Below are 14,183 nucleotides of genomic sequence, written 5' to 3'. Positions count from 1 at the left end.
ATTTAAAAAAGAAAAAATCAGAATCAGTGAATCAAAAACTGATTGTGTGATTCACTAGCGTGCAGAACCATCTTTAGCTAGTATAACCTGAAGTAACTGTTTTTTCTATGATTTTATCTCTTGCATCATAGTGGAGAAATTCTGACCACTCTTTTTTTACAACTTTGCTTCAATTTATTGTGGTTTGGGGGAAATTGTTTGTGCACAACTACCTTAAGGTCCCACCGCAGCATTTCAGTTGGGTTGAGGCCGGGTTTTTAACTGGGCTATTGCAACACCTTGATTCTTTTCTTTTTCTGGCATCCTGTTTTAGTTTTGCTGCTGTGCTTGGGATCTTTGTCCTGTTGCATGACCCCATTTCAGCCAAGTTTTAGCTGTTGGACATACAACCTCATTTGTCTCTAGAATATATTGGTATACAGAGGAGCACAGATGGCGGTTTGCAGAGCTTAGGCTATGCTGCCATGTTCTTTTAGAGAGAAGAAGATTTTTACCAGTTCCTGTTAATAACTTTAAAATTCAACATGCTAATTGAGGCAAGTAGAGTCTCAGATGTAGCTCTTGGGTTTTTGCAGTTTCTCAGAGAAATAGACGCTCTGATTTTTGAGTGAATTTGCCGGGCGTCCATATATCATGTCTTGAATGTTTTCCACTTATGAATAATCATTCTTACTGTAGACTTCAGATTGTTTGGAAACTGTCTCATAAATCTTCCCAGACTGACAGACAACAACAGTTGCTTGTGTTAGAACATACCTGATCTTTCCTTCTTGGCATTGTGTTAATGTACGTCTGAATGCTCCATAACTGCCAAAAGTCTTGTTTTTGTAGAGATGCTCTAACTCACTGATGATCAGCTAACTGGCTGCATTTGATTAACACCAACTGGTTGCTACTTTCCCTCTTAATTTCCATGGATGTAGCACGAGTTTAGTATGAACTTTCCACATAGTTTCTGTATTGTGGCTTCTGTATTAACTATGCTGTTGTAAAAATGAGCTTCTATTTAAATTATTTTAGAATCAGGTAAGGAACAGATGATTTTAAATTGCATTCTGAAATGTAAAACCGTAGCAATGAAAGTTGTACTACTTTCTTTTTTCATGACTGTATAATGCTTTAAAAATGTCTTTGCAAATGTTCTTGCACTTTGTAAACATCAGGTATATACACTACATTTTAGTAAGCATTACTCAATTAAGAACTGAAATACTTACATGAAACTGTTTAAACTTTAGTCATCCACAAATGGCTTGTTACTGGAACCGATGTAATGCTATGTAATGCTAGCTAGCAAGTTAGCCAAAGAGAATCATTATTCTGTGTGCAATGGAGTATTAGATATGTTATTAACATTACATTTCACTGTGCTTGTAGTTTCAGTAAAAGTGAATATGGCAGTCATCAGTAAAAGCAAAGAAATAATGTCACTAAGCAAAGCTAAAATTAATATAATTCATGCAAAAAGGTGTTTTCAGGCTTTTGACCATACACAATAGTATTTTACCATGTTCTCTTTTAACAGTTTTTGCATGTTGACTCAAACTAAAAGCTACTTTATAGAGCTTCTACAATAAACAAGTTTAGACAACACTGGCTTACAAGTAATACTATTGACAGCCTCAGAAATATTGATACTTGCTTTCCAGTTGTAGTTTATGTGCTACCGTGCTGCTGAAATGAACACTGCATAAAGTCCTAGCTCTGTCTTGTACATATGTTTTGTTTCAATTTGTAACCATGATTGTTTGGTTTTTACACTTGCAGCATGTTCAATTGTGCTAAATAGTCTACTGTGTTTCTTCTGTGCCAACCATGACAGCATAGCTCATGTTGTTTTGTCACCTTGTCACTGTCACTGTGTGTGTACCTGGTGTGTGTATGTGTGTCCACACCTGCGTGTACACAAAGAAAGGTTCCATTATAGCCGGAACTATCTTGAAGGTGGTAAAACCACTTTGTGAAGTAAATAACACTGGTCATCATATTACACTAGCATACTATATTGGTAAACCAAGGATCATTAAATTTATGTGGATATAATGGTAATACCAACCACCTAAGTAAATATTGCGGCAGACCAAGGTAACCCCCTCATGACAACTGCACTCCTGAAAAGCATCTGCCTGTCTAAACATCACACCTTCCTTCAGTTGAACAGTTTAAGGAAGTTACAAAAAGAGCCAAAGATCTTGAATCAGCCTTGAATCTCCCCAGATTTTGACCAAATGAGCACCCAGAATGCACATCATACCCGAGTGGGTCACAGCTCTTTGAACAGCAGGACTCTAACACAAATATTCGAGAACAAGCTTTAATGTCGTTTTTGATCGTTCTGCCCTCCTAACAGCTCGGCAGTTACTGTTTTCACTTTGTGAGCCTTGCCTCTGTGTGTGCACGTATCTTTGTTTGTGTAATAATGGCAAAATGTGGTCCACCCACATTCACAGACAGACACACGCCCACGTTCTCAATAATCTGTCAGGCATTTGTAACTGCAATTAAATTTGTAAATGCAAATATTTCTAATGACGTGTGGTTCACTCGGTGGTCTCTAATCATTTTTAGGTGGAAAATGCTCATCTGTGTTGACAAACTGCTGATTTTCTTTACACTTGTATGAAGAGCCCAAATTATACTGTATAACAAGAATTCTTTAAAAAGATGGCACATCTGCATCTTTTTCCTATCACACGATGTCTCCCCCTGAGCTGAACAAAAAAATGTAAAGAAACAACCTTTAAGTTTTAAAAATGTAGCAGAAAAAAATAACTAGCTTAAAAATTAAAGCTAATTTAGGAATATGGCAAAACAAACCATTAAATGCAAGCAAAGGCACAGAGTATACTCCACCATCACGGGCTGACAAACTGACCAGCTCGCTACAGTTGGCCTATTTTTACAGGTTGTCACGCCAACATCTGACATATCGAAAGGCCAAAGCAGATATTTCTATTTTCAGAGCGCAGCTTTTAGTAAAGCTCGGCGCTACATATCAGTACCACTGGGCTTTGGTCTGTATGTTTCCTGTCACAGATGACTGTCTTTGAAGTGGTTTTTGTCTCAGCAGAGAACAGTCTATTAATGTAGTGACCAGCAAATGAAGTAGGAGGAGAGGAAATCATGTACAACATGTACAGGTGTGCAACATTACCATTCAACCACTGTCCTCACTTTTCTCTCTCATTTTCAAAAAAGTTTTCATTGTTAATTTGGTTTGGTTTGTGTTTTGTATTCGACAACAATAGCTGTATGACACTTAGACAAGAAGTAGAAATTATTCCTTATCAAAACTTCCTCCGTGGTTTGAGCAAAGCAAAATTTAACAAAGTACTGGTTTAGTTAACAGAAAGTCCCCATCTTTAATCACAAAAGGCAAGCCTTTTAGCACTGTAATCAGAGCACCAATCAGAGAGAGTTAACATGAAGAGGAGGGACTGAAGAGACAAAAGAGGAAACCACCCTGCCCCACAGTATAACCTGTGCCCTGACAGACATGTCACTTTAGAAGTCGCTTCACAGTCATGATGCGAGGTAGCTCATCGTTCGCCTTGGAGAATATTCACTAAACATCTGGTAAGTGCCTCATTCATGCAGCTTGTTGCTTCTTAGGTTTCCAACACTTGAAACCACAAGAAGATGCACCTCAACATTTCTCATCTTTGCTCTTTTTAACTGTCTAATCTTAGATCTACTGTAAACACAACTTAGCACTGTGCTACTGATATGTTGCCCGTTGAGGGTTTTATCAATTGGGTTTCAACTCTAGTGCTTTACGTGTGAGCTGTGGAAGGGTTTACTTTAACTACTTCTCTTGTCAAATGTGTAAGGCTTTACATTGACATTGATTATACTTTTACTAAAAGGAGATCAAACACCTGCTAACTATGGCACAACTCAGGTCTACATTGATCCGAGCAGCTGCAGTGGGAACAATATATTATACCAGGCAGTTTATGACAAATAAACAGTTAGATTAAGACAAATAGATTTAAACCAGGTAAGCGTGAACTTTGGGCACAGCATAAAATAACATTTATAGGCCAGCAGCTTCCAGGAGAGCACCTCTATATGCACTACAGTGAACAATCATAAATTATACAGTACTATTGGAATTACATAATGTCACCAGAAAGTCAGCACAGTATTTGAAAACACATTCTAATCACAGTTAAAATGAAAGTGCATGAATTGGCACATAATGCACTCTGAAAGACATCAATAATCCTGAAAGGCCTTTGCAAGTAAGACAAGAGCATCAATATACAGATCAAAGATTTGTTTATGACACATTTCTTTTCACATCTCACCAAAATCTCCTTGGATTTAAAATAATGTTAATTAAAAATTTTTTTTTAATGATTATAAATACATTATGTAATGTTAGTGTGTATCCACATCCTTAATTATATTGTCGTCACGACTGTGACAACTAATACGATAATGTTTTAATAATGACATTGGTATTTTATTATCATTATTGCCGCTGTTTTAACGTAAATGCAGGTCACTTAAAATGACTATGTGGAAAATGACGAAAATTGTACTCCAGAAATTTTAATTGTTCTGATTAGAAAGTTACTTTATATGTAGCTTTGCAAAATCAAAGCATTATATGCGCGTGTACTTAATATATCTTTATATTTGAAGCCGTAAATGCCATACTGGGAAATACGGGTCAACGCACTTTATATTCATCTATGCGGACGATACCCGTCACTAAACTGACATAAGCTTGATTTGCACACTGAATTCCCTACGTGCTTTCGACACTGTTTATTTAGAATTAAACATTTAATAATTGTCTTGACTTTAAAAAAAAAACCCAAAACCGATAAATGCATGATCAAATGAAAACTCAAGCTTGTCTTCAAACCCAAGTACACAGAAGCACTAAGTAACTTTGTACTTTCGATAATGGCCTTGCGCCACTGTCACTTTCACTCTCACTGCTCCATGCTGTACCACTTACACCTACATATGAGACACAGCCAAATAATTGACAAATATAAAAACTAAAAATAATTTGAAAGTAATTAAAGCAAGCTAAAACGCTTTTAAAAGGCTTTAAAGGATTAAATCGCTCATGTAAACTATTTTCGTGAATTTTTACGCAAGACAAAAGATTTTGATTGGTGCATCATTTATGCACATATTTTTTTTAAATTCCAGTAATGAGACAACTAAATGTCATTTTGTTTCACATTTACTTTTCATTTACAGTCACCATCGAGGTACGGGTATGGGTTTGCAATTGCGCAAAAAAAGACAACAAAAAAACCTTCTGAAATAGCTCACAGTACTTGTGACCTCTGCTTCAGAAACCGACCGCACACTGTATAATCATAAAGGTTCATTATAGACTTCAGACGGTGTGAAGATGACAAACTCTCAGGCATCCGGTAGTTTTAGCGTACAGCCACAGCCTCTTCATCCATGTATTCTCAATATTAATGTTAAATTCCAAAAAAATACTTACATATTTACATATTCCACCCCTGCAATATCTTGCATCTGATGTTTATTGTACTCAAATATGGTCTTATTGTTGTTGATGTTCAAACTTTTCACTCATGTTTACGCGTGTACAGTCATTAGTCATGGTTTCATATACTGTTAGGGCTTTGTGGCTTTAGAGTGTGTATGTGAACTCTGAATATCAAAGCTTTCACATAAGAGTACATTTCCACACAGCAGCCAGGCATTCAAACATGATAACAGACACAGTAGTGATTGAGGAAAGTTTTCTTGCAAATATGACTCTACAAAAAGATACAGGATTTTTTTAAAGAATACTTTTAAAAAACTGTTTTGAAAAGTCGCTGAAAATGAAATTGAGTTACACCGGTTCTTTGTAATTACACAAATAATAAATATCTTTGTAATAATCATGTTGGGTACATTCTGCCCCCTCAGCTTTCACTATAGGTAATGCTCTTTGGAAAGGGTGGAAAAAAACAGTGCAAACCACAGAGAAGTATATCTGTTAATCACAAGCCAATCTGTGCTGCTGTTTTTCAACCTGATTTTCCAACATACAATTTAGCATTTCTGGAAATGTCACATAGCAATGTGGCAAATAGATGGAACAAACTTTCAGATAGAGTGGGCATAATCTGATGGGATATCTCTTTTGGTTTTGGTTTTCTCTTCTCAGACTTTTGATTATACATCTACACCTTCAGACATGATCAGAATCAACAACACCCAATACTTCCACTTCCTGGAGCAGGCAGATGCCTTACGCCGCTCAGGGTCACTCTGTGATGCTATAATTTCGGTAAAGAGTCAAACTTTCAGGGCTCATCGTCTAGTACTAGCCTGTGCTAGCAGAACTTTAGCACAGCAGCTAGCCCGCGGAGACATAGACAGCCCTGTATGCTGCACTCTAGAGTATTTTTCACCTCACACCTTCCAGCAAGTTCTGGATTTCACCTACACGCAAGCTCTTGAGGTCTCTGTGGATGATCTGCAACTACTATTGAAAGCTGCACAACTGCTGGAGATGCAGCCACTGGAGGATCAGTGCAGGAAGCAGCTGGACATTCTTGACTGCAGAGCAGAAAAGCAGGAAAAAAGAGACAAAACCACTGATGTCAAAGTAGAAAAGGAGACTCCAGAGGGACAAGATCAACATTCAAACGCAAGTCCATTTAATGAGGATAAACTGCTTAAGAGGTCCTTCCCTGGGAATGAGGCAGGCACTGCCATGGAAAACCTTTCACCCTCTACTCCTACTAAGACCCACAGCAGTCCATCACCCCCAAGAAAGAAGGCCAAACTGTCCCCTATTTCAGAACCAATTCACAGCAGAAACAGTGCTGTTGCCAAGCCTGCTAGTAGCAATTCCTCTTTCTCTTATCCATGGACTTTCTCTACAAACATGTGGGACTCTGTGAGCACCTTGCGGCGAATAGCAGAAAACTATCCAAGCTTACTTGCAGCTCACCCTCTTCAGTCACCCAACCAGTCCTCTATACCCTACCCATACTCTCTCTCCAGTCCCCAAATGTTCCCCCTACTAAGTTCTCATTTTCAAACCCCAGGTCAGAACCCCATAATGGGCTACTCAGGCTTCCACCCCCGCTATGCACAAAACATTTACACTGGTCCGACTCGAATGGGAAACATAATCAAACAGAGCCTTTTAAAAAGAAAAAGATCTAGCCAGAAAGCATTTCCTGGGACTGTTCAACCTGGTGAACCAAGGTAAGACACAGTTCGGACATGATTTTGGAAACTTTTTTTTTTTTTTTTTTTTCTAGTCATTATCTCCAAATTTTTCCTCTAATAGAGTAATTTAGAATCCCCCGATTTGCTCAACTTTTCCTTTGTGACAGCTACCACACCTGACTCACTGCTTTTTGGGTAGATATGTGTTAACAAGCCTCCTGCATTTTCCAGCTACATCAGTTTCACCTGTTAACCCTTCCTTGCCAGTCCAGGTCTGTGAAATTCATTTTTGAGAAGTTATCATCCTAGCTTCCACTGCGCAAAAGGGCTAAAAAAGAGATATATTTATAAATGTTTATATATATATGTATGTATAATATATAATATATATATATATATATATATATTATATATATTAATATATTAATTATATAATATATATAAATAATTATATATATATATATATATAAAACATATTATAATATAGTATTATATATATATATATCATATAATTCATAATTATATATATATATATAATATATTATATATATGATATGTAAGTTTCATTTATCATCAAAGTAATAACCCACTTCACCTTGTTTTGTTTTTATGTGATAATTTAGCGTATACACATTGCGCACTGTTCCTCACAGCAAAACCAAATAGAACATAACGGGGAGCCCCCTAAATTTCTCCCCTCCTTTGCAAATTCGAGAGTTTCCACACACTGAAATCTTCCTTTACTGTTTAATCTGTTCTACCTCTTTTCAGTCTTTTCTTTAGCATTGAGCATGTACTAAACATATAAGTATATTGTGGTTGAAATTTGAGAGGAAGGAAGTTTTAAGTGTCTAAGGGACATAATTTGTGATAACACGTAAAGCAGTAAAACGTATGCAGACTGACTTTTTTCCATGTGCCATTTTGAAGGTGTGCCTTAGAAGTCGGCACACAGAAACCTTTTTTTATATATATATATTTGCGGTTTGTGACTTTGGGAGACAAATGAAGGTTTACATTTTAAATTAAAGGTATAATTAGTACATTTGTTTTTTTGCAACTGTTAATTTGTGTGTCCTCAGTTACCCCGAAGTGTCCAAAGCCAGCAAAGACAGAGGTCAAGACTGCCAACATTGCAGTCTACGCAATGATCCGGTGCTGCGGGAGTCAGTCTCCACACAGTTAGGTAATGATATGAGAAACACAAAACACACACTTTCAATAATCAAAACATGCTGAAGCTACATTAGTATTGTAAAAGTGATCATCCTGTGTAGAAATGATAATTTTAACAAGATAAAAGTAAAAAGTTCTTTTCATGACCCCTAACCTCTGCAGACTCCAGCTGTGTAGCAACGCAATGGAAAGTGATAAAAAGAGTTGTGGTTTTTGAAAGCAGGGTGCAGCAGGAGCAGTAGTGTGGTTACTAGATACAGCTAGATACATGCAGTACAGTATGTACTGCATCGCAACAGTGGTTTGTCCCATGCCAAAAAAGTCAAACATATTGATTTATTATGTCGTTCTAATATTCATTTCATCCACACAAAAATGAGTTACACCATTTGTGCGTGTGCATGTTTGTGTGGGTGAGTGTGTGCACACGAAAGTGTACAATCAGCCTGATAAATATTTTATCAGATGTTGAATATCTTTGCTCAATGGAACATTATAATCATGCTTAAACAGATTAGGCAATGGTAAAACTGTCTTACCAGCAGTTGCGTCTTAAATAAAATTCAGAGTTTTCTTGCTGCTGCATAGAGTAAGGATAACAGTAAAACAATCTTTATTAGCATTATTATTTTGTAAAAGTCAACCGAGAAACACCCATATTATTTCTAGATCTTTACAAAACAGAGAGAGACGTGTTCAAACCTTATATGAGGTTAGGTATTTTTTAGCAAGAAGTGATATATTGGACAGGAAATGCACTAATGACAACAGGTCTCAGTAGCTTGTGTTTAGAGTGGTAAGTGTTCGATTGTTGTGGTTTATTCTTTCAATTTCCCCTACTACAGTACACCCCCTTCTCCTTTCAGCATCCTGTCTAAAACTATGAGGCCCATGTTTTTACTTGATAGACCCTAAAAAATATAAGGTAGTGTAAAGCTTCAGTGGTGCTACCTTAACCTCAAAAATCACACCTTTATAATTTTTAGAGGTGATATGCGTGCATAGTGACAGGAAGGTAAGCTTGTACCAACTGAATTTATTGTCTCGCAACAGGATGCTTAACAAAAATAGACGTGCCTTAGAAATGCAAGTGAAATGCTGTATGTCTAATGCTGTGCGACTAAAATCGGTTTTTAAAGGTCTGGCAAAAACTGTGGTTATTTATTTTGAAACAGCTGGTTGAGTTAGCAAGTCAGAGCAAGAGACTCTGCGAGCATGACTACTAACATCAGCTAAGGCGGGATTATCACTAACAGTTATCTGACAGTTATTTATCAAGAAATCGATTAACACACAATTTTGCAGAGCCAGCTGTGAACCCGTTAGATCTTCTCTTTTTTGCAAGATACAAAGATGCCAGCATTAATCAAATTATTTTCAAAATTATTTTCAGATACATTTCCTGGTTATCCACTACCTGATTGTTCAGCGTCGCAGCACTACTATAGATTCAGCCACATTTATGCAATATCTTGTTGTTGTGTAGTTCCATTCCAGCAAGCAATGCAAGCAGCTTCTATCTGACAACATACAACTTACAACAGAAAAGGTCACCACAATATTCGCACCAAGATCTGTTTTTTATATTAAAATCTGATTGTTTTCAAAGGCAAAACCTGCACAGGATGTCGGTTCTGCGGACGAGGAGACGTTACACCGCATGAATCAGAGACCAGAGGAGACCACAGAGGAGAAAAACCCTATCAGTGCCAACATTGCCCTAAGAAGTTTAGTCTGAAACATCAGCTGGACACACACCACCGAGTACACACTGGTAAGCGCATCTCTTCAACAGCAGTGCATCAGCGTATCAGATTATTTACTTTTTTTTTCAAAGATAGCTGTGAGAATTTTCAACTTATAGTGCAGCAAAGAATCCTCTGGCTTGACACTGATGGAAAATGATTACCCACAGCAATGACTAATAATTTAGAAAAAAAAAAGAAATTAAATAAAATCTATAAACATAGGTCACAAGTGTTAACCTAGTTACAAAATTAAGTCTGATAAATCTGCCCAGTATGTATTTACCAACTCTGACTTTGAAAAGCATGTTTAAAAATAACAACAGCAACAAAGGTCTGACGTTGTTTTAGTCAGTGGGACTTGGAAAATCATATCAGAGACATGGCATGGCAGGCTACAGCCAAATTAAGGAATTTATGAATAACTGTCACAGTTATACCATTTTTAAGTATCCTCATTATAATAACTAAGAAGTTTTTGTGTTTTTCAGTACATTTAAAAAGTGTCTGCACTTTTTAAATGTACAACCGGGCCCATGTGCATTACTGCAGAACATCTTCGGTAGTAGAGAGTTTTCCACTCATTCTAATACTATGAAGTTAACCTTGCAGAATATGAAACTTGCAGACTTGAAACTTGCACGCAACAGAGAATCTAGTCAACAAAGGGCATCATGTCTGTATTTAACTGCAAAGCAATTCTATACATTGAGAAAATACTAAATAGTAAAGAAAATACATTTCCAAAACACTCCTTAAAGCTTTATTATTAAGATTACTTTGGAGACACTGACATTAGAAATATTCACCATGATGAATGTCTAGCATTTGCTCTGCATATTGGGTTTTTGGGAGTGTAGGATTCAGAAGCTTAAAGCAAAAGAAGAGAATTTAAAAATGATTTGCACTGATGGAAAGGACATGAGCTAATTTGCTTAAGTTGAGGTCTGTTTAGCTACAGAAATGGTAATGAACATGAGTCGGTCTTGCAGATAGGCCAGTGTGTTCTAGGATAGATCTGCTTCATAATAACATCTTTTAAGAGCAATTTTGATGTCTCACAAATCAACGAGTATCTGAAAGACTGAAAGAAGACACTAAAAAGAAATTCCCGGGTATATTACTTCATAAATAAGTCACTTCTTTTTCAGGCGTTCACACACTTAGATGTTTAAAAGCTCTTTGGAAAGGATTTTGTTTTAGACTTTTAACACTACCTGTTAAACCAGTAGACTTTTTTTATAAGCACAGATTTTGTCAGCACATTTTATTAATATGAAAATGTAAGTTTTTTTTCTCAGAATGACTAAGCTGATATTTATCTATTTCATTTTGTGTTGCTTTGACCTACAATCAAATAGAAAAACCGACTTAGTGGAAAGCAGATGCAAGTGGTGCAAAGCTGGATGATTTGCATAAAAGTGCCCCAGTTTACTCTACTCATGTTTACTCATTTAAGAAGTGTGTCTGTTGAGAGCGAAAGAAAAATTGACCCAATAAACAGTTTTAGGATTTGACTAAATATTAAACATTGCATGTATACCAGAATTTATGCCAATCAGTAAATTTATATGTGCAACCAGAATAGAACCAATTCAGTATTCAAATTGTGAGATGTGTTCTCACGATCTATAGTACAGTCTCTTGGTCATGGCATTTAATAGTGATCAGGGGGGGAAAATTTTTTTTACAGAAAATGATAATGGCACAGTAAAATTGACCTTTGACCTTACAGATATAAAATGTAATTTTACCCTAACAGACATTTGTACAAAATCTTTTATTTATCTGATGAATTCTTCAAGTAGGGCTAAAATAGGTACTTTGAGAGTTCACCGTGTGAAACTGACTTTGACAATCAAATTCATCAGTGCGTTCTTGATAACAAGTGAATGTTTGTGCAAATTATGAAGAAGGAAAAAAAATCCCTTGAGGCTTTCAAGGTCGTATGTAGCCTACATAAATACAGACAACCCAAAAAAACATAACCCCACATACTACATCTACTGGCACAGAGGCCCGTGCTAAATAGATTGTAAAACGCTGAAAATAAATATGTTTTAAACACCCTTTCTCAAGTGAGCGCTCCTCTCTTCCACCTCCTTTCTCTTCCTTCCTGTGCCCCCTACCCTGCTCTTTCTTCTCTCTGCTTCAAGGCGAAAAACCATTCGAGTGTCGCCTCTGTGGTCAACGTTCACGGGACTACTCGGCCATGATCAAGCACCTGCGGACTCACGGCGGGGCCGCGCCATACCAGTGCACAGTGTGCCTGGAGTTCTGCAGCAGCCTGGTCGCCATGCAAAGACACATCAAGAGCCACGCAGTGCAAGACTTCCCCCCTGACTGGAGCATCAACAGCACCTACCTGTATATCTCCCACATCTGAGCCACGCCTCACAATCCAACTGCCTCCATCGACGCGAAGTTCTCAAGAGTGTAGCTGTAATGTGCCCCTCTCAGCTATAATCATTACATAGCCTACACACAGCTAAGCATCAATTATATTTCTAAAGGTAAAATTTAAAAAAAAAAAGTATGTATGGTAATGTTTGAGAAATCTAGAGGGCCATTAAACACTTACCCCTAAGTGAAATGCAAGATTACAAACTGGAGTGTAGCAATAACTTGTATACAAACTGCAACTGTTCTGTATTCGCCGTCAAAACTACAGATCAGATCAATACAGCACTAATTTCCAGTGATATGTCAGAAAAAGATATTGAAAGTGTCTACCATGCATTAAAGCCACATCAACAGCTTATCCTCATCGAATGACGCAGGCATCTTCTCTCCGACTTTCATTATCACTTGACTGTTGTATAATCTTTGTGTGTCTGACTTAGGTTTACAGCACCCTCTTGAGGAGAACCACAGTAACATTATGACAAATTTCAACTGAAATATGCAACATAGTGTCCACATCTATCTTATTCTGGACAGAAAGAAAGGCGATTTCTCCAGAAACAATCAAGATGAGTTTAAGCTGTAGCAGTACTGGTGAGAGAACTGGCAGCAAAAATGTTAATATACAAAAAACAGTTTAAAGGAGGCTAAAATTTAGCAAAGATGACACCAGTCCTCTCATTAATAGTGACTAGTTAGCTTATATTATCAGTATTATCACAGAGCTTTTGCATCTATACCAAGCTTGATAGTGAGAATAGTTGAGCGCTTTCTTTTCTTTATTTGGACGTGCTGTAGTAAAAGTCACTGAGAGGTAGGCCTGCCAACTTAAATACCTCCATAAAAGCTCCATACAAGTTTCAGGATTGAAATTATTACATACATATTATGTATGTTTGCACACTGCTTCCTGGAATGAGCTTTCAGTGAAACTCTTGGGTCTGTTTCCATCAAAATGTATTTGTTAATTTGTACAGCATTATCCTAAATGTGTATTAGCTGTGAAATAAATAAATAAACATTATTCATCTTTCACTCTAATTTTTTTTCATACAGATGTTGATGTAAATACACATAGATATAAACATAAAATGCAAAGTGCAAAATCTTTACATTAATTACACATAGCAAGTACCCTTATTTTTCACCTTATTTTTAAAAAATACATAAATACATACGTTGACGTAAATACACATAGATATGAAGAAAAAAGGCAAAGTGCATATATATATACATATATATATATATATATACATATGTTTATACACATATACACACACACATATATATATATATATATATATATATATATATACATATGTTTATACATATATACATACATGCATATATATATACATATACACACACACATATATGTATATATATATATATGTGCATATATATATACATATATATATATATATATATACATATGTTTGTGTGTGTGTGTGTATATATATATATATATATATATATATATATATATATATATATACACACACGTGTGAGTGAGAGTGTACATAGCTTTGAAGTCACTATAATAAGATGAGAGGTCCCATTAACTAAACACATCAGAATCTGAGAATTTGTGTCACATTATTTTATGATATAATGTGATTATATTATAGTATAATTTAGATATAATATATTTAAATGTTCAGTTAGCCATTAGAACCTCACACAGGA

General features: G+C 36.3%; 1 protein-coding gene across 1 annotated transcript; it reads left to right on the top strand.

The window, feature by feature from the left end:
- The first annotated feature begins 3,316 nt into the window (after positions 1 to 3,316).
- Positions 3,317 to 13,682, top strand: zbtb32 (zinc finger and BTB domain containing 32). Its single transcript, XM_005943125.3, has 5 exons — positions 3,317 to 3,576; positions 6,158 to 7,209; positions 8,256 to 8,359; positions 9,959 to 10,123; positions 12,251 to 13,682. Exons 2-5 carry the CDS (start codon positions 6,188 to 6,190, stop codon positions 12,478 to 12,480), a joined length of 1,521 nt encoding a protein of 506 aa, XP_005943187.2. The 5' UTR covers positions 3,317 to 3,576; positions 6,158 to 6,187; the 3' UTR covers positions 12,481 to 13,682.
- Positions 13,683 to 14,183: the final 501 nt, after the last annotated feature.

The sequence above is a fragment of the Haplochromis burtoni genome, unplaced genomic scaffold (genome assembly GCF_018398535.1).
Source record: "Haplochromis burtoni strain Fernald_Lab_line unplaced genomic scaffold, NCSU_Asbu1 Contig_120, whole genome shotgun sequence".
Lineage (NCBI taxonomy): Eukaryota > Metazoa > Chordata > Actinopteri > Cichliformes > Cichlidae > Haplochromis > Haplochromis burtoni.
Note: the sequence above shows the minus strand (reverse complement) of the source record. Positions and strands in the feature narration are given on the sequence as shown.

What these genes read in the sequence shown, in the direction of transcription:
- zbtb32 (XM_005943125.3), top strand. Translation starts at nt 6,188, where the DNA reads ATGATCAGAATCAACAACACCCAATACTTCCACTTCCTGGAGCAGGCA. An exon ending in GTTCAACCTGGTGAACCAAG is followed by an intron (nt 7,210 to 8,255) that starts GTAAGACACAGT and finishes GTGTGTCCTCAG; the next exon opens with TTACCCCGAAGTGTCCAAAG. An exon ending in ACACCACCGAGTACACACTG is followed by an intron (nt 10,124 to 12,250) that starts GTAAGCGCATCT and finishes CTCTGCTTCAAG; the next exon opens with GCGAAAAACCATTCGAGTGT.